This window comes from Trichosurus vulpecula, chromosome 8 (assembly GCF_011100635.1).
Source record: "Trichosurus vulpecula isolate mTriVul1 chromosome 8, mTriVul1.pri, whole genome shotgun sequence".
NCBI classification, from domain to species: Eukaryota; Metazoa; Chordata; class Mammalia; order Diprotodontia; family Phalangeridae; genus Trichosurus; species Trichosurus vulpecula.
In genome coordinates this window covers 123694299-123717692 of record NC_050580.1, presented here as the reverse complement: position 1 = coordinate 123717692, position 23394 = coordinate 123694299, and the positions used below count along the sequence as shown (strand labels likewise).

The window sequence follows — 23394 nt, the reverse complement described above, 5'->3', positions numbered from 1 at the left end:
TAGGCAGGGTAGATATCAGTACCCTTCATTTTATAAATGAGGGAAAATGAAATAGCCCACTTAGCATGACACAACTAGAAATTGATAAAAGCCAGAATAGAACCCTGGCCCCAAGTCTCCAAAATCCAGTGCTTCCCTCCCCCCCCCCATCCCCACCACGTTTACCAGATGCCCAATATGTGTGAAGCTCATTACTAAATGTATCATATCACACACCACAAGAGAATTAGGGATCAGCATATCCCTGCTTCCTTTAAGACTCAGCACAAATCCAAATCCCATCTTCTGTAGGAAGCCTTTCAAAGTCCTCCCACACTTGTCTGCCCTTGGAGATTGCCTTTCATTGACGGTACACACACACACACACACACACACATCCATACAGATAGATTGATAGATATCTTGTGCATGCATAGTTATTGGCATGTTGTCTCTGCCATTTGAATGTGAGTTTCTTAAGGTCAGGGAACAGATTTTGCCTTTCTTTGTATCTCCAGCACAGTTCTTGGCACATAGCAAGTGCTTAAGACATTAAGTGGTTGTTGACAGATTGACTACTGCCCAGGTAGAGTGGTAAAAGGCTACACTCCTCCCACCCCAACAGAGCACCCATATTCTTCCTCTCTCTTTTCTTCTTTGACTTGCCAACCCAAGGGATCCCACATTGTAAGGGGCAGTGGCAGGTAGAGTTTAACAAGGGAAATGGCTGTTCATCCCATGTCCCCACCTCAAGAGGCCAGCTTCACTCTACGCTGGTTCTGGGGTTTTGGATCTTGGACTAGAGAGGTTGGGTGATGGAGCCCAGCCCTTGCTCATAATGTTCTGCTGATACAATTGATTCTGTGGTCCATTTGCAGGTTTACGTCTGTTCTTTTGTAGGATCCAGGCTATACTTTGCCTTTCTCCTAGAACAGACCTGCTTTCATGGGACTTCCCCAAACCAGAGAAATTCCACTTCAAGGCACATTCCCACCTGCTTCTCTTCCATGGGGAGTTGGTATCTGTGTTATCATGCCACAGGCTTAAGGGTAGTATCCTCATGATGGTAGCTGTTCTTCTCAGCTTCAGGTACCTGCGTAAAGAGAAGGTCGCTAGGCCACCTCAGCATACTCTCTCCTAATCCTTTCCTAGTGTTCTAGGGTGGTTGCAATGAAGGGGTCTTCCTGATAAGAGTCAGGCTAATGGAAGGGAGGGAAAGCCCTCCACACTAAGCATATGGTATGTCACAGGTGCCACCTTGTGGTCACTTTGTATATTACACATCTCTGAATTGACTTCCCACCAGATAAGTCCATCTCATGCTCAGGATCAAACCATCCCTCAACCTAGTGGTCTGTGGGGACAAACGTCACTTTTAGAACTTTTGTTAGGTCAAGATTTTATGTCTTATTGCTTTTGGCCATAGGCCATTGAAAGACATACAGAGCAAAGATAGGTGTAATGTGATCTTTAAAATAAATTATGAAGGTCAAAACAGAACAAAATTAGAATGAGTTTCTGAGGGTAAGAAGAGGTAACATATTAGAGCTGGTTACATAAAAGGACTCATGAGACTAATACATTCCCTTCTCATTTTAAATGTAATCTAAAATAGGTTCAGTTCTGAATTTTTAAGCAGCTGGTACAACTAGAGAGACTAATAGTTACATAGGTGTCTATGTTGAAGATTGAATATCCCACCTTTCTTGGAGGTGTTGAAGTGCAGGTGCTAGTTAAGATGACTCCCAAGAGCCAGATTCCAGTTACTCAGGGCAGAATTAAAGGTAATATGGACGTTCCTTTTTACTGAAAGCCTCCACAGATAACAGTTCAAATTTTTGGTTAGTAAGAGAAGGAACAGAGTAGTATAACATATTCATGTGATCACAGATTTAGAGCTGGGAAGGATCTGAGAGGTCATCTAGTCCCCACTCCCTCACTTATATAGATGATAAAACTAAGGTCCATAGAAATTAAGTGACTCCTGCACCCAAGGTCATCTAGGGAGTAAATGGCAGAGCTTGGATTTGATCCCAGGGGTTCTTATCTTGCTGCTATGCCATATACTTCCAGAGAGGAACTTTTTAACAAAGGTAATGGTATCCATCTCGTGCTCAGGATCAAACCATACCAATATGGACTAACTGGGAGGAAATAGCAGAAATTCTGAATAGTAGTATATTTTTTAAAGTAGTCTTATAGCTTTTATATGCTTATAGCTTTTAATATATTGGGTATGGAGAACTGAGATAAAAGAGTCCTTTAGGGGATTTTGTTTCATGACTTGGAAAGAATGAGTTGTAATCTGATGTATTCTCAAGTCTTTCTCTCCCTTGCCATAGCCTCTATCAGTTTCCTAATTCCTCATCCAGCTGTAGCTACTCTACCACTCAAACTTGTAGACCAAGGTCCACAACTTATCCTAACTCCAGTTCCTGTCCAATCAAAGAGTCTGGGCCCCTTACTCAGACACCCCTTGCTTACATATCAGTTTTGCAGCCTTCAGTCTGATCACTAGTACCATTAATAGATTTCTTTGTCTTGCTCTCCTGGACTTTCAGTCTCTTGAGTCTATTCCCAGTGACTGTTAGCTGAAAATCCCTTAGCTTTTGTCTGGACCACCTGAATTCCTAGCCTCTTACCTTGCCTATTACTGTTTAATCTTAGGACAAGCCTTAATGACTTGTGCCCTGTTGATTGACTACTGTACACCATATGGTAGGTATATAGATGGGTATTTAGCTAATATAGTAGTAATATACATATAATTTATAGTAACATAGTTAACATACAGATATATTGGCACACCTGACTTCACAGTCAAGGTCTAGAACACAGAAACTTGGTTACTATACACCATATAGTAGGTATATAGATGAATATTTGGCTAATATAGTAATATATATATAATTTATAACAATAGAGTTAATATACAGATATATTAGCCCATCTGAGTTCACAATTAGGTCTAGAACACAGGAACTTGGTTAATGCTAGGTAAGCTTTCCCCCACCCACAACTAGTAGGTAAGTCCCCTCCCCCCAGGGTTTCCCTGGTCATGCAGGGATGACAGAAGATAGTTGTATATGTACAGTTACAATTATAGTTATACTAGGTTATAGAGAGGTTATGTTCTTTCTGAGTGAATAGATATCAAAGTTTTATGCCTAGGAAAAACTCAATAAGAGTTTTTTGAATCCAGTGAAATTAATTTACTTAGAAAAACCTTTTTGAAAATAGATAAGAATAAGAAAAACTCCTAACTGATAGTCCCTGATTAATTTGAAATTATCTAATTTCAAATTCTAGATTAATAAAGTCTGAAATAATGAGGTTTTATTCCATATTTTACTTATAATTCTGCCCTGAATATCTGGAACCACACCAGATGTCTCTTGGGAGTCATTTTAATTAGCACCCATTTTGTGTTACCCTGGATGTATTAAGAAGCCCAGAAATATACTTTCCTCTTGCCCCTAAGATTCTGAGAGCAAAAGAGAATTTTTGCTTCCACAATCCCCAGCAGCTAAGGAGAACGTCACCTGGTGACCAAGTTTCTGTCCATCATCCTGGCCACAGTCAGTTATTTCCTGGATTTATAAAATGAAAGCACCAGTACAGCTGGATTGGAAAAGGATTTGACTCTTACCTCCCAATAGACCTCATCCTCAAAGCAGTTTTCATCTGCAGGTTGTCCCCAAAATGGAAGTTTCAAAATAAAGCCTTAAAATAAAACCACCCAAGAGGGGGTCAAATGAAGAGAATAAACAAGTCTTCCTTCTCTCATCCCACTCCCTTTCTGAGAATGCCCTTGTTCCAGCGCTCTCACCCAGCCTGTTCTGCTGAGAGCCAGTCTAGGCTGGTCTCTGCATATGTGGATATATGAGGAGCATAGGAATAGCCACATATTCAAGACTTTCCTCAATCTGCACCCCGCCCCCCCCATCTCCCACACACCCTTTCCAGATTGACCTCACACTATTTCCTTCAACATGAGCTTCAATCCAGTCCCTCCACGTGCACTCTACTCTGGTGAATTTGTACATTTCCATGGAATCCTACCTCCATGTTCTTGTTCATCCTCTATGTCTGAGAGCCCATCTCCACCTTCTTACCTCTCATCTTTGACCTTTTAATCCTACCTCTACTACTCAATAGATATCTAGGTGGTGCAGTGGATAGAGTGCTGGGCCTAGAGTCAGGAGAACCTGAGTTCAAATCTGGCCTCAGACACTTATAGCTGTGTGACCCTGGGCAATTCACTTAAGCCTGTTAGCCTCAGTTCCTCATCTGTAAGATGAGCTGGACAAGGAAATGGCAAACCACTCTAGCATCATAGCCAAGAAAACCCCAAATGGAGTCATGAAGAGTTGGACAGGACTGAAATGACTCAACAACCACAAAAACAAAAAAATCCTGCTCAACTGAAATGCTGCTTCCTCCATGAAGCCTTCACTGATCCTTTGATATCAGCAATGATTCCCACCCTCTGAACCCTAACAAACAAAACTTGCATAGCAATTTCCTTCTTAAGCAATTCTCATGTGTCATTTAATATTGTAGTGATTAATCTGGAGATGAGGGCAGGGACTGGACATGATTTCATTGGCATAGGGAATTCCCAGAAGAGGAAACTTCCTCAACAAGTACAGGCCAGCCAGCACCTTCTGAGAAGTTAAGTGGCTTATAGAGTCACAGAGCAGTCAGCATGTGTCAGAAGCAGAATTTGAACCCAGCTCTTCCTTGCTCTGAGACCTGCTCTCTATCCACAGGAATTCACAATGTTTTATATGCTTGTCCTTCACCCCCTTCTTAGATTTGAATCTACATGAAGGCAAAAACTTTGATTTATTTAATCTTTGTATGTTCCCTAGCTTCTAGCACAGTGCCCTGGGCTTAATAAATGTGCTTAATAAATGTTTGGGGAAACTAAAGCAGAGGATAAGAGTGGGGTTCACTCCCTTAAGAGGCACCTTCTATCTTGTCTATCCTGTTTGGTGCTTGGGCAGATGGTGAGGTGAGTTTCTTCATCTCTAGTGGGAGAGTTCACCAGACTTGGGAGTCAGTAGGCTTGGGTTCCAGAGTTGGCTTTATCACTAAGTTGTGTGACCTTGAACAAGTCCCTGGGACTCAGTTTTTCTCCTCTTTAAAATAAGAAAACTGGATTAGAGGAGTGAATATATACCTCCCAGTATTTACTTTCTGTCAACTAGTGGACGGGAATTAATTTCTCATCCTCCAGAGATAGAAATGGGAGCTGGTGCCATTGTAATACCAAGATCAGCCACAGGGTGACGACAGCAAGGTATAGAATGGAAAAGTGAGACCCAGATCCCCAAAGAGGAAAAAATAATTGATATTTACATAATACTTTAGGGTTTGCAAAGCTTTTTTGCATACATTCTTTTAACTTGAGTCTCCAAGAAAACCTGTGAAGCAGGTACCACAGGCGTTATTACCCTCAGTGCCCAACATATAGTAGGCACTTAATAAATACTCCCTGTTTTGCAGAGAAGGAAGCCCAAGCTCATAGAGGAAAGTCATTTGCCCCTGGTTTCATAACTAGGATCTGAAGCAGGATTCTAACCCAGTACTTCCTGATTCCAAGTCCAATGCCCTATCCACTACAACAGGGAAATAAAGAATAGTTTCTATGTTAACCCACGGTCCAAATATAACTCTCTTCTGAATCAACATCCTGTGGCTCCTGTTTCATCCCAAAGGCAACTTATACCCACTTCATCCCCCATAGATACCAAAGCCTTCCCTTCCCTTATACACCTGCAATATAACTCACCTACTATGGCACCTCCCACAAGGGCCATGGCCAGAGACACAAAGATGCCTGCTGCCTGGTACTGGCCCTGCTTTTGAGGGCTCCATCCACTTTTGGAGCCTTCAAAGTCAAAGGCTTTCTTGAGCCTAGAAGGGAAAAGAGAGACATCCCCCCCCAAGTAAGATAAGACATGAGTGGGGTTGAACCTCTGGGATCCTAAGCAGAATCGGGACTCAATAAATGTTTGGTGTTGAAGGTAACCTGCTTCCTTGGTAGCTAATGCCTCCAGGTTTAAATGGCCACTAAGACTATATAGATTCTCAATGCTTGGAACTCAGTTTCTTCAACTGTAAAATGAGAGAGGATTGAACTAAGTTCCTTCTATTTCTAACATTCTAAAGTTCTATGTCAGGATTCCCAGTGACTCAAACTGGGTGTAGGATGGAAGGGGGAGAAATCTAGTAGTTTACCTTTGGATTTCCACCCAAGTGCCTTGCCCACAGTAGTGTAAAAATGTTTGAAGAATTACATTGAAGCAATAGGGGAATAGCTAGAAAGACAAGATGGGAGGCCCCTAAGAAACATTGGGGGACTGAGTCTATGGGGAGTTGGGGTTGGATAGGAATGAGTTAATGTAGAAACAAAGGTCAAGAGAGACCCCAATCATCCCTATCCCCTTATCTCATCCCCACCTCACCCTTCGTGTCCATAAACAGCTATACTAGCTTCATTGGCAGTGACAGCACCCACAATGCCCCCAATGATGCCTGGCATTCCATGCAAATTGTTGATGCCACAGGTGTCTTGGATGCGCAGCCGAGACTCCAGGAATGGCTAAGGAGAGAAAAGTCTTGGTCATTTGTCCAGCAATGAAGAGACCACCAAAGCCCAGAACTGGAGAGTCCAGAATCATTCTGTCCCCATCTAGAAATGATTCCTTCGTGATCCCCCCTTCAACCCTTATTTTTCATCCTTTATCTCTCTCCTCTCCACCGCCATTAGGCAGCCCTTACTGTCAAGTAGACAAAGCCCACAGTGGAGACAATGCCACAGATGAAGCCAACAATAAGAGAGCCATAGGGCATGAGCATCATCTCAGCTGCTGTCCCCACAGCCACGCCACCAGCGAGTGTTGCATTCTGGATGTGAACCTGTTGGAGAAGGGGAACATAATCAGTGCAACAGTCATGAAATCTCATTCCTGGATTGAGCAGAACTAGGGCCTGGGGCCCTGGCAACCTGGGAATGTTCATTTAGAAGGGCCAGAATACACATTCCATCAAGAAAGCCCAAGACATTAGTTAATCCTATAAATACAAGGCAGTGCAGTTGACTACAGACTTGTGTTCAGATTCTTTTATCTTGCATGTGCATATATAACCACTCTAATGTGTCTGTCTACTCTACACATATCTCTATGTCGATCCTTTATATGTGCCCACATCAGTGTGTCTGTATAGTATGGTAAATTCTAGAGGAATAGATTGTTTCATTATGATTTAATTTTCACAAAGGTTAGCAGGAAGGAATGTATACACAGGTGTATGTAGTGTGATCTAAGGGAAACTGACGAGTCCTACCTACCCCAAAGTTGCATAATTCCCAACCCAGCATGAGTTCTGCCCTCACTTCCTCTTTGAATTGAAATGTTACCATTAGCATCACTAAGGGAGTTAGCCAATCCTTCTCAAACTAATTTGGCCGTGGAAAGGGGGTGCTGGTAAATGTTTATTAGCTAACTCTCTGAAGGGAAAATGATATACACAACACACTTAGGTTTACTTTACATTATTAACATTTTTCTCTATCACTTTCTTAAGTCTAGGCAGTCAACAAAACAATAAATCAAGCTTTGTTGCTGTTCAGCCATTTCAGTCATGGCCCAGTCTTCTTGAACCCATTTGGGGCTTTCTTGGCTGGAATGGTTTGCCATTTCCTTCTCCAGGTCATTTGACAGATGAGGAAACTGAGGCAAACAGGGTCAAGTGACTTGCCAAGGATCATACAGCTAGCAAGTGTCTGAGGCCAGATTTGAACACAGGAAAAGGAATCTTTCTGATTCTAGCCCAGCACTCTATCCACTGTGCCACAAATCAAGTTAGCATTTGCCAGTTTCCAAGGTGCAAACACTAACACTGAAAATTAACAGTTGGTAAGAGCTGGCTTCAGCATAGCCCAGACCATGGAATACTTTGGTGTTGGAGGTATGTTGACATATTTCACAAATGTTGATCTAGAAGCATCATATAGAAGTACTATGCTCAGTTCTAGGTACTACATTTTAGACAGGACCTGTAGCTCATGACTTACAGTTCAATTCCCTTTCCACTCCATCACTGTGTGTTTCACTTTAGCTGGATGGTGTTCAGAGGATATGACAGGTTTCAGCAAGCATCAGTGAAAGGAACTGTGCATGCATAGTTTGGAGAAGGGAAGACAGAGGGGGAAAGGGTAGTTGTCTTGAAATACTTGGAGGGCTATTAGATGAAAAAGTAGGTTTGTTCTGCTTTGGACCCAGAGGGCAAAACTAGAAACAATAGGGTCAAAGCTTTAGAAGCAAATTTAGGCTCGGTGTAAGGAAAAAACAACCACAGAGCTATCCAGAAGTGGAATTGGGTTGTTTTACATTCTCCCTCATGAGATTTTTAAGCAGAGGCTGATGGACACTTCTTAGGTATGTTATGGATTGGATTAAATGAACTCTAATGGATTGGGTAAGATGGACTTCTAACTCTGCTGGGAAATAACCCTAAAGTAGGTTGGATCAGGGAAATTTTGGAGCAAAATAGGGAAAATTCAGCCTATCTTATAACATCACATTTAACATTATTTTATTTTATATTATACCTTTTTATACGATTTATGAAGATTTATGTCTAATATTTAAGAGGGAAAAAATTTAATGCTATCAAAATTTATTGGTGAAACCCTTGTTCACACAGTACAGAACAGTTGGGGTCCATGAAACATAATATATGAAAAGCAGAGTATAATATTGTCTCCAAAAGGCCCATGTTAAACTGTGCAAATACATATTTGCTACCTAGGGGTAGAAGGGCCTTAAGAGTCTCCTTTTGTATGTTAGCAGAGAAGTATGTATCAGTCTAGCTGTTACCTTGGACAGCATAGGGATCCAGAGAGTCTGACCTGAAGAGGATGAGATGCAACATAGGAAAGAAGAAAGCAATGGGTAGCCCAGAGGGCAGTATGGAACATCATGATGCTTTAAAGACACATTTCACAATTGTGTTTAGAGCTAGCCTTAGTATCTCTCTTTTTTTTTCTCTCTCTCTCTCTCTCAATATTACTTAGAATTAGGATTTTGAGCTCTTTTTGTACATCAGTAGAGCCAACGCTCTGATTGTCCATCTGGTTTCTACTCAGAAGCTCACAGTCTCAGATAGTCATCTAATTCTGATTTTGATTTTAAAAAAATTTTAAAACCTACCATTTACTGAGTATATACTATGTATAAAGCCCTATGCTACATAGAGCCTTTGGGTGAATAAGAAATTATCCTTATTCTCAATGAAATTAGTAGATGCTAGGAATAAGACAAGTGCATTCATAACAGCTTTTATTCAGACTGAAAACACTTGTTATATCTTAGGGAGGAGAAGTTTCTTGAGTTGCAACTGGTACAACTTTGAGTTGCATCATCTCAACCCTCCAAATATCAAAGGGGCATCTAGCTGTGTTTCCTGAACTCCAGCACCCTTCCCACATCTTACCTCCTACTCACCATGTCAAGCTTGCCTTTCCGTTGTAGGGCACTGGAGAGGGCCACACTGGTGAGAACACAGGCAGCCAGGGAGCAATAGGTATTGATGGCTGCCCGGTGCTGGGCATCTCCATGGTTGGAAACAGCTGAGTTAAAGCTAGGCCAGTACATCCACAAGAACAAAGTACCTGGTGCAAAGGAAGTTAGGCACTAAAACAGCTTATGCTACAAAAAACAATTTTAATAAAATGGAAAAAAATAATACACAGGATAACAAGCCCCCTCCACTAGTCCTGATACTGAACTTCTGCCTACTACAATGTCTGCCAATGGAATGCACTGGGGAAAATGTGGGATGAGGCTCCATAAGTAAACAGGCTAAGGGATAGAGGCTTTGAGATTCAGGGAGAGAATGAATAATCCCAGAACCCCTCTCTCTTCACTTCACCACCGTGGATATCTCTAGAATTCCATAACCTGAAGGTTCACTGCTGGGAGAGACAGTTCCTGAGTTTCAGATTGGAGGGCAAGAGTGGAACGTAGGGTACTGCTGGCTGGTAAACATCCCACCAAGTTGCCAGGTAAACAGAGATTTCAAAGGCCAGATAAAGCCCACCCCTGGTCCCTGCCAACATCAGGGCTGAGTTTCTCACCAATCATGGCAAAGAGGTCCGAGGAGTACACAGAACTCTGCCTCTCCTTGCTTTGCTCCAGGTTAGGTCGGTAGAGGATCCAAGTCACTGTAAGTCCAAAGTAGGCCCCAAATGTGTGGATAGTCATAGAGCCACCAGCATCCTTTACCTTAGGCATGAAAATGGAGAGTCAAACCTTGTTTGTCTGGGTCCCTTATCCCCCTAGGACAGAGGTTGAGGCCCTAGGAAAGATGTCAATGTCAATCAGTTCTCAAAAAGTTTAACTTATATGGAATACAGGTTTGGGACCATCAAGGTTCCTTGCTTCTTTGGCTCTCTTCTCTCCCCATTCTTCCCTGTAGCCCCACCTGTCATTTTGTCCGCTCACAAACAATCTCTGATTTATTCTGAAGTCGAGCTCAGACCAAAGGTTACCAGGAGGTGCCCAGACAAGGGAGGGGGAATGAGTCTCTTAGACTGAAGGTCCAAGGGCTAAGTAGATTCCTGCTTCTGCCAGGATCATGCTGGTCTACTTTGGTTCAAATCACATCGAGGCTATAGTGACCTCACCTGGAGAAGGTTGAGGAGGATGTATTCATTCACTGAAAAGAGGGTCACTTGGAACAGGGTCATGATGAGCAACTGGACAGGGCTGACCTTGCCAAGGATAGCTCCGAAGGCCACACAGACAGAGCCTACACAGAAATCAGCATTGATGAGGCTGTAAGGAGACAGTTTCAGAGGAATTTGTGAGTTACCTTGGATCCCCAAATAGCATGGGATGCTATCAAGGCATGTGACCTAGTCTTCCATCCTGGGGTTTGATGAATAAATGCAAGTTCTTAGTCTTTAGTTGTATCTACTCTTTGCCTTTATCTTGAGGTTCCATTTAATGAGTACCTACTGTGTTCAGAGCCTGTATGGAATATTAGGCTAAATCAGGCTTGAGGTGAAAAAGAATCTGGGCACTCTAGAAATCCCTTCAAGACAGGGACTGTGTCCTCAATTTTTTGTCAAGTCCAAACTACTTAACTAGACATTCAAGACTTTCTGTGATCTGGCTGACAACCTACCATGTTCAGCCTCATTGCCCACCCTTCTTCTACATGTCCCCTACATTCCTGCCAAAATGGACCAGCTATTGTCCTCAAGTTCTCATGTGTTAGGCTAAGAGTCAGGAAGACCAAGGTTCAAAGCCTGCCTCTAATACTCACTAGCTGTGTGATCATGGGCAAGTCACTCTTAGCCTCTGTTCACTCATCTATAAATGAAGGGGCTGGACTAGATGGCCTCCAATGTGCTTTCCTGCTATAAGCCTATGATCTGCCATGCCCTTCCTTACGTCCTTCACTACACTGAAAATGTCTTTCCACCATTCCCTTTATTACTCCCTTCCCTTCAAGGGCCTGCTCTCATGAGACCTCCTTCCTTCCTTGACTTCCCCAATCAGATGTGATCCCTCCCTCTTTTGAGCCCCTGTCACAACTGGTTTCACCTCTCCTGGGTCTTATTGCATCTTGCCTTTATCACAGCTACGGGGATTAACATCTCATCTCTTCTACTTGGACTCTAAGCTCTTTAAACACAAGATTAAGCCTGATTCAGCCTCATATTCCATACAGGGCTCTAAACACAGTAGATACTCATTAAATGAAACCTCAAGATAAAGGCAAAGAGTAGATACAACTAAAGACTAAGAACTTGCATTTGTTCATCAAACCCCAGGGTGGAAGACTAGGTCACATGCCTTGAAGTTTGTGAGATGGTTTCAGGACCAAAGAAAGTAATACTTTAACTAGGAGGGCAGGAGAGAAGATTTTGGCTGCAAGTCAAATGGAAAACCCCAGTCATCTTTAGGGTACAATGACAAGGCCAAAAGTTGTGTGACTTGTCCAGGGTCACACAGCTATTAAATTTCTGAGGCAGGATTCAAATTCAGGTCTTCCTCACTCTAGGCCTAGAATCTATTATGATCTCATTAGATCATCACAAGTATATTTTCCAGTAGACAGGGAAGACAGTAATTACTAATTCCCTTTTGATATGTGAAGAGATTGAGGATCAATGACAGATCAAATTACACATTTCCTGATTCCTAGACTAATGCTCCTTCCACTACTGGACTTTTGAGATTGTTATCATGGGCAACCATGCTTTAGCACCACACATCCCAAGGTGTCACGATTAAACAAAATAATGAGCTGGATAGATGTTTGTTTGATTCACCATGGCATTTCTTATGTTGTTAATAACAATACTCAATACTACAAAAAGGCTAGAGGATCCAACACCCAAACACAGAAAGAATGTGGGATAAATATCCCCTCTAACTTTCCCTATGGAAGGGCCAGACCTTCCTGTAACATCCAGATCCTCTTATGTCTCCTCCCTTCTAAACAATCTCAAGTGCTTAGCCCAGTCCTTTGCCCACAGCAGTCACTTAATAAATGTTAGTTGAATTGAATTAAATGTGCTAGTTGACAGTGCAGAGAGGAGTATATGTGCATCTGTGGAGTCCTAGAGTCAGTATGTGTGAGTTAGGTGCATGGGGAAGTTGTGCTAGACACTATCACAATCTGCAATTTTGAGCAAATCCTCTTGTATTTACATTTCTGGACCTCAGTTGCTTATTATTATTTGTATGTGACATTCCATTCCTCCCACCTTCCCCCAGTGCCTTTGTTCAAACTGCCTATCCTCCCCATGCTTAGAATGCAATTTCTCATCATCTCTGTCTCTTCATTCATTCAATTCAGTAAACATTTATTAAGCACCTACTATGTGCCAGGCACTGTGCTAAGCTTTCTTTGAGGTTCAGTTCAAGTGTCAACTCTTGCTCAAACCTGTTCCTGATTCTTCCAGCTGTCAGTGCCCTTGATCCCACAGAAATATGTTGTGTTTACTTTAGGTATGTTTTACTTGGATTTATTTAGGCTCATGTTGTTTCTTCCTCTGGCAGAATGTAAACTCCTTGAGGGAAAATATCAGTTCACTTTTTCATGGGTAGCCTCAAGAATTAGCACAATGCCTGGTGCATATTAGGTCCTTAATAAATGTTTGAAGGATATGCGATTAATGGAATAATAAGATAAGGGAATAGTACATGATGATTGCTAGGATCTTTCCTTTTACTTTGGATTCTTTTACTTTGGATTCAGATTTTGTGATTATAAAATGTGACAGGAGGATGTTTGAGAGGGTTGCTTCATTACACCAAAGCTCCTTCAGAACCCATGCCTTCCACCCCAGTCACCCAGTCCCTCTTACTTCTCCACACCAATGTGGATGTAGCCATCATAGAAGGAGTGGAACCAGCCTTGCATCAGCAGTGCCCACTGGATTCCAAAAGCCGCGAGGAGGAAATTGAAACCAACAGAACCAAAACCATAGCGCTGCAGGAAGGTCATGAGGAAGCCAAAACCCACAAAGATCATAACATGGACGTCCTGGAAACCTGAAGAAGGAAAAGCCAGGAATCCTTATTATAAAGGCAACATAGCTATTTAGTTTGGTCTTTCTATGCCCCTAGCTCTTTATTATATATGAATGGGTCTCCTGGATTGCCTTTGACAAGAGGTCCATACTCATGGTTCATCATCTTGTCTGCTACTGGAATCCAGGTTTAGGGCAATGTGTTTCATTAGAGTTGGCTAGACAAACCCAAGAAGCAAAATGTGGATCTGGAAGTAGAGGTGGGGGAATCATAGGTTTAGAAATCAAGAGTTAACGGTGCTATAAGAAATGACAGGCAGGATGCTCTCAGAAAAACCTGGAAACACTTATATGAATGCATGCAAAGTGAAATGAGCAGAACCAGAAGAACACTGTACACAGTAACAGTAGTACTGTAAGGATGATCAACTGTGAAAGATTTGGCTACTCTGATCAAGACAATGATCCAAGATAATTTCAAAGGACCCATTATAAAAAAATCCACCTCCAGAGAGAAAACTGATGCTCTGAATGCAGATTGAAGCATACTTTTTAAAAAACTTTATTTTTTTTACTGTGTTTTCTTTTGTAACATGGCTAATATGGAAATATGTTTTACATGATTTCACATGTATAATCAATGTCAAATTGCTTGCCTTCTCAAGGAGGAGAGAGGTGCTAAGGGAGGGAGAGAATTTGGGACTCAAAATTTTTAAAAATTAATGTTAAAAAAATTTACAAGTAATTGGGAAATATTTAATGAAATAAATTGTTAAAATTTAAAAAGTAATCAAGAGTTGGTCCTTCAGTAAAAATGAGCCCAGTCCTGGATCCTACCTTAATCTCTCTACAGGACATGGTTTGGAGGTGGGAGGTATTGGGAAGCAAGTTCTAGAGCAAGATGAGAGGACACCCTGTGGTTACATCAAGTTGAAGGAATGAGAGCTCAGAGCAAAGGATCCCATCTCTTGGAGTCTTGGATATTTGTTTTCTCCTCAAGAGAAAGCCACATGTTACTAGTGGAAAAACCATAGCTTTGAATATATACAACTTTGTCAGAAAGGTGATGTTTTTGCTTTTTAGTATGCTGTCCAGATTTTCCATAGCTTTCCTTCCAAGGAATAAGCATCTTTTAATTTCATGGCTGCAGTCACCATTTGCAGTGATCTTTGAGCCCAAGAATATAAAATCTGATACTGCTTCCATTTCTTCTCTCTCTATTTGCCAGGAAATGATGGGACCAGTTACCTTGATCTTAATTTTTTTTATGTTAAGCTTCAAGCCAGCTTTTAAACTCTCCCCTTTAACCCTCATCAAGAGGCTTCTTAATTCTTCTTCACTTTCTGCCATTAGAGTGGCATAATCTGCATATTTGAGATTGTTGATATTTCTCCCAGCAGCCTTAGTTCTGGTTTTTTATCGATCTAGCCTGGCATTTCATGTTATGTACTCTGCATTTAAGTTAAATAGATGAGGTGACAATATACTCCTTTCCCAATCTTGAACCAATCAGTTGTTCCATATTTGGTTCTAATTGCTGCTCCATGACCCGCATACAGCTTCCTCAGCAGACAAGTAATATGATCTGGTACTCGCATTTCATTGAGGACTTGCTACATTTTGTTGCAATCCATACAGTCAAAGGTTTTAGTGTAGTCAATGAAACAGGACTAAATGTTTTTTCTGAAATTTCCTCGTTTTCTCCATAATCAGTGAATGTTGGCAATTTGGTCTCTAGTTCCTCTGCTGCTTTGAAAACTAGTCTGCATTTCTGGTAATTCTCAGTTCACATATTTCCGAAGCCTTACTTGCAGAATCTTAGCTATAATCTTGCTGGTGTGTGAAATGAGCAGAACTGTTCAACAATTTGAGCATTCTATGGCATTGCCTTTCTTTAAGATTGAGACATAAACTGATCTTTTCCAATACAGTGGCCACTGTTTAGTTTTCCTAATCTGCTGGCATATTGAGTATAACAGTTTAACAGCATCATCTTTTAGGATTTTAAATAGCTCAGCTAGTCTCCACTAACTTTATCATTAGCAATGCTTCCTAAAGCCCACTTGACTTCATTCTCCAGAATGTATGGCTCTAGATCGATAACCGCACTATTGTGTGTGTACAGTTCTTCTGAATATTCTTGTCAACCTTTCTTTTATCTCTTCTACCTCTGTTAATTACCTCCATCAACTATAATATATGAAAGTTCCCATATTCATGGGGCTGGTGTTCTGAGAAGGCTATAACTAAACTTACTCAAAGGCTAAGCCCTCCTGCTTTCTCATGATCCAGTGATGTTTAGGATGAAAAAGAAGGATCAGGGATCTGTTTCTACGTTGACTCCTTTTCCTCAAACCAACTACTTAACTATTATCTGGGCATTGTGATATTAAGTTGGACTTGAAAGTCAAGATAGACCTGGGTTCAAATCCGGCCTCTAGTATTTACTGCTATTTCCCTGTATTGCTCCCCATATTTTCATATACCTCTTGTCTCTCCAACTAGATCATAAGTTTCCTGAAGGCATGCACTGTGTTTTAGACATCTTTGTATCACTCACTTTTAGAATAGAGTAAATAGCACTAATAATTTATTCATATTGATGAGGATTATAATTGCTCTCATACTAGCCAGGGGTGGGGAATCCTCTGGCTTTTGGCCAATGGCCAGTTTTCTAAAATCAACAAACAAAAATACCACAGCCTGCCCCTATGACCTTGCTATTAGATTGACAAATAAATTTGTAAAAATTTGGTCCTTCCAGGTTAAGGTTCATCCTGCCATCCTTACCTGTGTTGAGTCATTCTGAGCTGGCACTCTCAGAGACAGAGGAGCAGATGCTGGGCAGTTTGCCACAGGCAAGTTTCCAGCTGTGGTTTTGGCTTCTCTCCCTATGGCTCTTTCTTCTCAATTCAATTTAAAAAGCTTTTATTTAATGCCTGTTATTTATTTAGAGGCAACATGGTTTGGAGGGGAAAACACTGGATTTGAATCTGAGGAGCTGGGCTCAAATCATGGATGTTTTACCTACTGCCTGTCTGACCTCAGGCAAGTTACTGAACTTTGGGCAACAGTCTCTCTAACTATAAAATGAGCGTGTTGGACCAGCTTTAAATTCTATTATCCAATGCAGTATGGATGATACAACCGATTTGTTATGTAGATGTAGACCCAAGATGTAGCTGTGATGGGAAACCTGCTGCCTCAAGGCCACATCTGGCCCTCTAGGTCCTCAACTGTGGCCCTTTGACTGAATCCAAACTTCACAGAACAAATCTCCTTAATAAAAGCATTTGTTCTGTAAAACTTGGACTTAGTCAAAAGGCTGCACCTGAGGATCTAGAAGGCCACATGTGGCCTCAAGGCTACAGGTTCCCCACCCCTAGGGGGTAACTGAAATTTGTAGAAAATTCAAAAACTTCATTCTATATTTATTTTTAAATTTATGGAGTAAAACAAGCTTTCCCTAACATAGTATAATAAAAAAAAAGATGATTGCACATGAAACTGCAAATCTGTTATGTGCCGCTTGCTATTTCTTTTAAAGTTATCATGTAAATTTCTTTTTTTTCCTTCCCTCCCCCAACCCCACTCAAGAGATGGCTACCATTAGACACAAATAGTGTGTGTGTGTGTGTGTATGTAAAATTATTCCATACATACTTCCATTTATTAGTTCTTTCTCTGGGTGAAGATGTTTTCTTCATATATCCTTTATAGTGTCACTTAGTTAAAATATTTGCAAACCTGAATTTTGAGGTAGTGAGATAGAGAAGAAAAAGCCCTGGAATTTGGAGTCAGCCAAGACCTAAGTTCAAATCCCATCTCTGACATTTGGTACCTTTGTATGCAAAAGAAAGTCATAACCTTTCTGAGCTTTAAATTCCTGGCTTATTTTTTAAAAAGGGTGGGGATGGGAGAGAGGCTAATAGCAGCTGTAGTACCTACCTCACAGAGTCTTTACGAGGATCAAATTGGCAAGAATTACTTTGTAAGTTTTAGAATATTATACAGGGTGTCCCAAATGTCTTAGTGCCATTTAAAGCTTTTAAAAAATATAGCTTAAACTGCTAATGCTTATTTTTATTATTAATAATTTAACATTTTAACTTTTATGAAATATAAATATAATAATTTTTATTTTATTTACTACATTTAATAACAAGCTTATTATTAAAGCTATTAAAATAGCTTTAAACTGCACTAAGACTTTTGAGGCACCTCACATATAAATAATTATCAGTTATTATTATGATGATCAGTTACTATTATATGTTATATAAATATTTATTTTCAGTTATTATAATGATGATGATCATTACTCAGCTTTTCAGCAGGCACATACCTGGTTAGGGGTGGGGGCTATAATGAAAGAAATGCTAAAGATGCATAGTCAACAACTGGATAATAATATAAAGTATATTATTAGGTGCAAAAATCTGTGGCATGTGCAAGTAGGTGACTTAAAGATTCAGAGAAAGAAGTAGAAGCAGCCTGGAGTGATCAGGCAAGACTTCAAAGAAAAAGAGAAATTTGAGCTAGGTCTTAAAGGCTGGGTAGGATTGTAATAGGTGGAGAGAAGAGGAACGGTATTCTGGGAAAGAGCGAAACAGTGAGTAAAAGTGAAGGCAATGAGCCAGGCAGACCTTACAAAGCAGGTCAGCTAGTCCTCAAGATTCCAGATCCTGAGGGAGTTCACAGTACTAACAGGCCACCACAGCTTGCTTCTAAATGCCACAAACATTCAGGTTACTGGGCTTAGAACTGGAAGGCACCTTAGAGATGATTTCCTCATAGCTACCATTCGCCATAGTGGTTAAAGTTTTAAAGTTCCACAGCCCTTTACATGCCTGATTTAATTTGATCCTCAACAACAAATCTGTGGTATAGGTTACATATGAGGACACTGAGGCTGGGAGAGGCAGGCTTCCCCATGTAATTGACAGCTAGTACATTTTCTGAGCTAGGATTTTAGCTTGGGTCTTTCTGTCTACAAATCCAACTCTCCAGCCATCTACAGATGAGGAAACTGATGCCCAGAGGTAGAAAGTTATTTGGCCAATGTCACTTATTTAAATAGTAAGTAGTAGAGCTGGAATGGCACCAGGTAAATGGTTGGTGGTCCTCAGGGGGGTAATCAGAGCTCCCCCTAACTTCCCCAGGTCAATCCTAAGGACACTAAATATGTTGATATTGTTATTCAAATAGCAGCATCTCTTCATTTCTTTCCTACCCCATTCTTAGTATATCTGCCCCCAACTTCAAAAACTGAGGTATGTCTTGGAATTTTTATGTCTAGGCAACTACCACAAACTATGCTTCGGGCAATCAGATTAACTAACTGTATCATCAGTCAAGGAGTGGAACAACGTCCCCATGGACAAGGGCCCCTGCCATGAGGCTGCAGCCTGGCAGAAGGGAAGAAAGGAATCTAGAGTAGGGCAGTGAGACACAGGACAGAACAGGGAGAAACTCACCCCTGCCTGCAGTTTTAACTCACTCTTCTGGCTGTATGCTAAGCTGGATTGTTTTTATTCTGCCAGAGCACCAAGCACCCTCTGAATCTGGCATCTTGAGTACAGCCCAGTTTAATTCCAGCTCTGCTACAGAGAAGAATTGCAGATTTGGAAGGCCCTCTTCTCAAACCTCTAGTTCAGGAAGTCATTCTAGTATTCCTGACAAGGTGACATTCCACTTCTACTTACACACTTTTAGTGACAAGGAGACTCATAGGCCTTTCCATTGTTGGACAACTCTGTTAGAAGAATTGCTCAATTAAGCCAGAATCTGCCTCCCTGTGACTTTCACTCATGGGCACCAGGCCTGGCTTCCAGGGCAACACAGAATAAGTCCAATAACTCCAATATTACATATTTAGTTTGAGAGCTAGGAGGGACCTAGTATATCTAGCATACTAGGTCATCTAGTATAACCCCTTCAATTTTGCAGATGAGAAAACTGAGACCCAGAGAGGGGAAATTATTTGGCCAAGGTCATGCAGATATTGATTTAATAGCAAATCCAGAGTCCTATGACTCTAAATCCAATGCTCATTCTCCCGTGCCACGCTGCCCCTCAATATATCTATAAATATTTAAGGACCACTACCATGCCATTGGGACAACTGGGGTGGCACAATGGATAGAGCACTGGACTGGGAATCAGGAAGACTCATCTTCCTGAGTTCAAATCCAGCCTCAAACTAGCTGTGTGACCCTGGGCAAGTCACTTAACCCTGTTTGCCTCAGTTTCCTAATCTATAAAATGAGCTGGAAATAGAAACCACTCCAATATCTTTGCCAAGAAAACCCCCATATGGGATCACAAAGAGTCTGAAACAACAAAACTACGCCATCCCTTTTCCCTCCACCAAGTCGCTTCTTCTCCAGGATCTTTTGTTTTAGCTCCAGAATCCTATTCTTTTAGCTCTTCTTTTTATGTCTCTAGACCCCCAGCCATCTTGGTTCTCATCCTCTACTGCTCTCTACTTCCTTATCAACATCAGTCCTTTCTGGGCTACTGCCCTCAGCTGACCCAGGCTTCACCAGGGACCACTGGCTGGTGTAAGAGAGCTCTGTAGCAAATCCCCTCAAATTAGCTATGGGATTAAGGTTAAACTCTCAAGAGGTATCCCCCAGCTGGCTGCTTTGACTATACCAATAGGTAAGTCTACCGTCTCCACCACCCCTTCCTTATATGACCTGATCCTGCTTAAACCGATCTCTCTAGGGAAAGCAAATGAAAAAAACTAGCCCCACTAATGGGGGTGGTTAGGGGTGAGGGGAAGGCAGGGAACTGAATGGATGAAGATGAAGCTCCTGCACAGGTGTTAGCAATCTCTTGCCAAGAATTGAGAATGAGTTTAAAAAAAAAAAAAACCTTTGCCCCTCCCAACCTTTTAAAACGGTTACACCCGCTCTTGACTGGAAGGGGTAGAAAGCTGAAATCAAGAAACCAGTTTGGTAGAAAAAGATCAGCGCATTCCTTCCTTCAGTTCCACAGCCCTCCTGATTCTCTGGTGCTGTCTGGTTCCTCTGATTCAGGCATTTAAGACAGAGACGTCAAGTCATACATTAACTCTGTTAGAGCTAAACTGTACACATGTTTGGCATAGCATTAGAAGGAAAGGGGGATATTTTTGATCCTTAAAAAAAGTATCTGAAATTCCACTATTAGAGATTCCTTCCTTTGGCGTTTTTTCCTCAAGGATCCTCCGTTAAAATGCAAACGCCCAAAGGTGGAGTTAAGACCTTTCACTTTATTTGCTTCAGGTGAAGTGAGAGTGAGGGCAGACTGGATCAGAGGAAACCTAAGAACATTGAAAAGGAAAACAGGATCCTTATTTTACATTTTTGCCTAAAGTCTGTGTAGATATGGTAATATATGTGTCTACATGTCCTGTGGACTATTTGTGTCCTAGGTAAGTAATGGCTGTGTGGCTCTCTTTCTACGGGACTTTACCTTCTAATCCTAAACACAAAATTCCTATGCTACAAAATAATAGTCCCCCTCTCCCCCCATTGTGTCCTGGTATCTAAAACCTCATCTCCTTTCCCCCCCCCCCCCATTCATTCTCAGTGTTGGTAGAAAAAGCTTTCTTACCCACCAAGCTCAAGGCAAGAATCTGACAAAAAAGTTTTCTCTTGGGTCCTTATCTTCCCCTACCAAGCCAAATGGGATGGCTGAGAGAATGTGGTGTCCACTTCCTCTGAGCCCCACTACTGCCATGATCTATGGAATTCTCACAAATCAAATACTGGCAGTCCTTGGCTTTTTGCCAGTGTTCTCCCAGTATTTCCCAAGCATCAGAATGGCGTCCTACTGAGACCACCCTCATAAATACTTTGCAGATGTACAAATCAAAAACTCAAGAGTGGGGTAGGGTCCTAAAGATATCCTAATGTAAAATCCAATAGCTATTCCCTGAGTAGCCTCCATCCTTTCTAATAATAAGGATGTTTGTGGGACTAAAAGACGGACATGGGGGAGACCAGGTGAAGAAGTTGCCCTCCCTGTATTCTGTTTGGTCTGGTACATATAAAACTGGACTTTTTTTTTTTTTTTTTTAGCTCATCAGATCATAGATTTTGAGTTGGAAAAGACCAAAAGATCAGCTAATTTAGGAATTCTTCACTTTTTTGGTGTCAGTCTGGTAAAACCTATGGACCCCTTCTCAGATTAATGCTGTTAAAAATGTAAAATGAAATGCATAGCATTACAAAAGAAACCAATTGTGGTGGAATAAAGATGTAATTTTCTCCATTCAAATTCATGGATCCCCTGAAATCTATCCACAGACCCCTTGTCCATGGACCCTAATCCTGACCTGGTCAAATTAGAGATCACCTAGTCCAAGTCAATCATTTTGACCCAGAAATATGAAGTGACTCTGAATTGGTGACCCAAAGTAGCAAAGCTAGGAATCAAACCTGGGTCCTTCGAATCCAAAATTTGCTCATATTTCCCCCCCCCCCCATTATTTAAACTACTGCTATGTCCTGAGGTTCCAGACCATGCAAATTCTTCCATTCCCTAGCAATTTTTCCAGGTAAGTATCTTGGTTGTATCAGACGTAAGACAAGGTTTGCTGTCAAAGAAAGAACATTCCTAAAGGGCAGTGAGAGGTTGAAACTTAGTTTAACATTGCTTCCTCCTTAACCTTTTTCCTTTGAAGAAAAAGGTACTATCCCTCCCTGCCCCCACCTTCTGCCTCTGCTTTTAGTTTAGCCAACAATTTTCCACTATCTCTCCTTCACAATAAAACCAGACCCTGGAATTAAGATCCCAGTGGGGTCCCACCCAGTTTAAACCTTGGTTTATGGGAGTAAGGGGGGGGACAGAATTGAGCATTTGTACCTTCTGAGCCTCCGTCTGAGTCCAGAATATTTGCCTGCTGAAGACTTTTAAAGGGTGTTGCCTAAGCCAAACGTGGAGGTGGAGGGGTTGTCCTGAACTCAGAAAGGGAAGTTTTCCAAGTACAGTCAGAGATTTCAGTAGGATACCAGAGGAGGGTGTTTGTCAGTTGCCTTGAAGGCAAATCCTGTTTTTACTTACTTGGATACCGGTAGTAGAAGTCATTCTCCACATCACTGGAAATGTTGCGATGCCTCTTTTCTTCAGTCCAGTGTGCATCAGCTTCAGGATCGTAGCGCACAAACACCCCAAAAAGGACCACCATGACCACCTGTAAGATGAAGCAGGTGAGTGGCAGTCGCCACCGAAGGTTAGTATTCCATGCCATCTCAGGTGATTTCCCTGGCTGCTGTCCTGGCAGCCCAGCCACAGGCACTCAGAAGAGGATGGGGAGCTGAGTACCAGGACGGGGAAGCCGTGGTGCTCTGGTGGCTTTTAGGGAAAAGGAGATCTTATAACTAAGGGACAGGGGGTGTGGCCAAGTAGGCAGGGATCACATTGCAGAGCAACTAAGCAAGGTTATGAGCTGGCATGCTCTGCCTTCTGCCCAGAGAGATGGGGCTCCTGGGTACCAGTTCTTGGGCTATTCTCAGTGGGAGACAGAGGTCACACTGGGAGCCCTCAAGATCTGACCTTGTGTGCTGCTAACACAGGATAGGGGGCTTCAAAGATTCCATCTGTCTTTAGAAGGGAGAAGTCTTCTGCATTTGGCCACTGGTCCCCACCTGCTGGTGAAGAAGAGGAAGAGGAAGGTTAAGACGTACCAACTAAAGAACTGTTAGTACTGGGAGTGGGAAGATGCGAGAGAGAAATGACCAGCTTAACTCACCATGTTTCCAGCGGCAACTAGGTAAGGGGGAGATTTAAGATTGATTCTGACTTGGTAAGGAAGAGAAGAGAGTGAATATACACCTTAGGTTTTCTTTGGATGTCATATCTAG

The 23394-nt window shown here is 41.7% G+C and overlaps 1 protein-coding gene across 1 annotated transcript; it reads right to left on the bottom strand.

Annotated features, from left to right (window-relative positions):
- Positions 1-1009: 1009 nt before the first annotated feature.
- On the bottom strand, positions 1010-22781 carry RHCG (Rh family C glycoprotein). Its single transcript, XM_036735687.1, has 10 exons — positions 22595-22781; positions 13376-13562; positions 10679-10829; positions 10130-10277; positions 9498-9664; positions 6769-6906; positions 6453-6589; positions 5777-5901; positions 3629-3702; positions 1010-1072 (listed from the first exon to the last, which is right to left on the bottom strand). The coding sequence occupies exons 1-10, from the start codon at positions 22779-22781 to the stop codon at positions 1010-1012; spliced, it is 1377 nt and encodes a 458-aa protein (XP_036591582.1).
- Between the last annotated feature and the right edge of the window lie 613 nt (positions 22782-23394).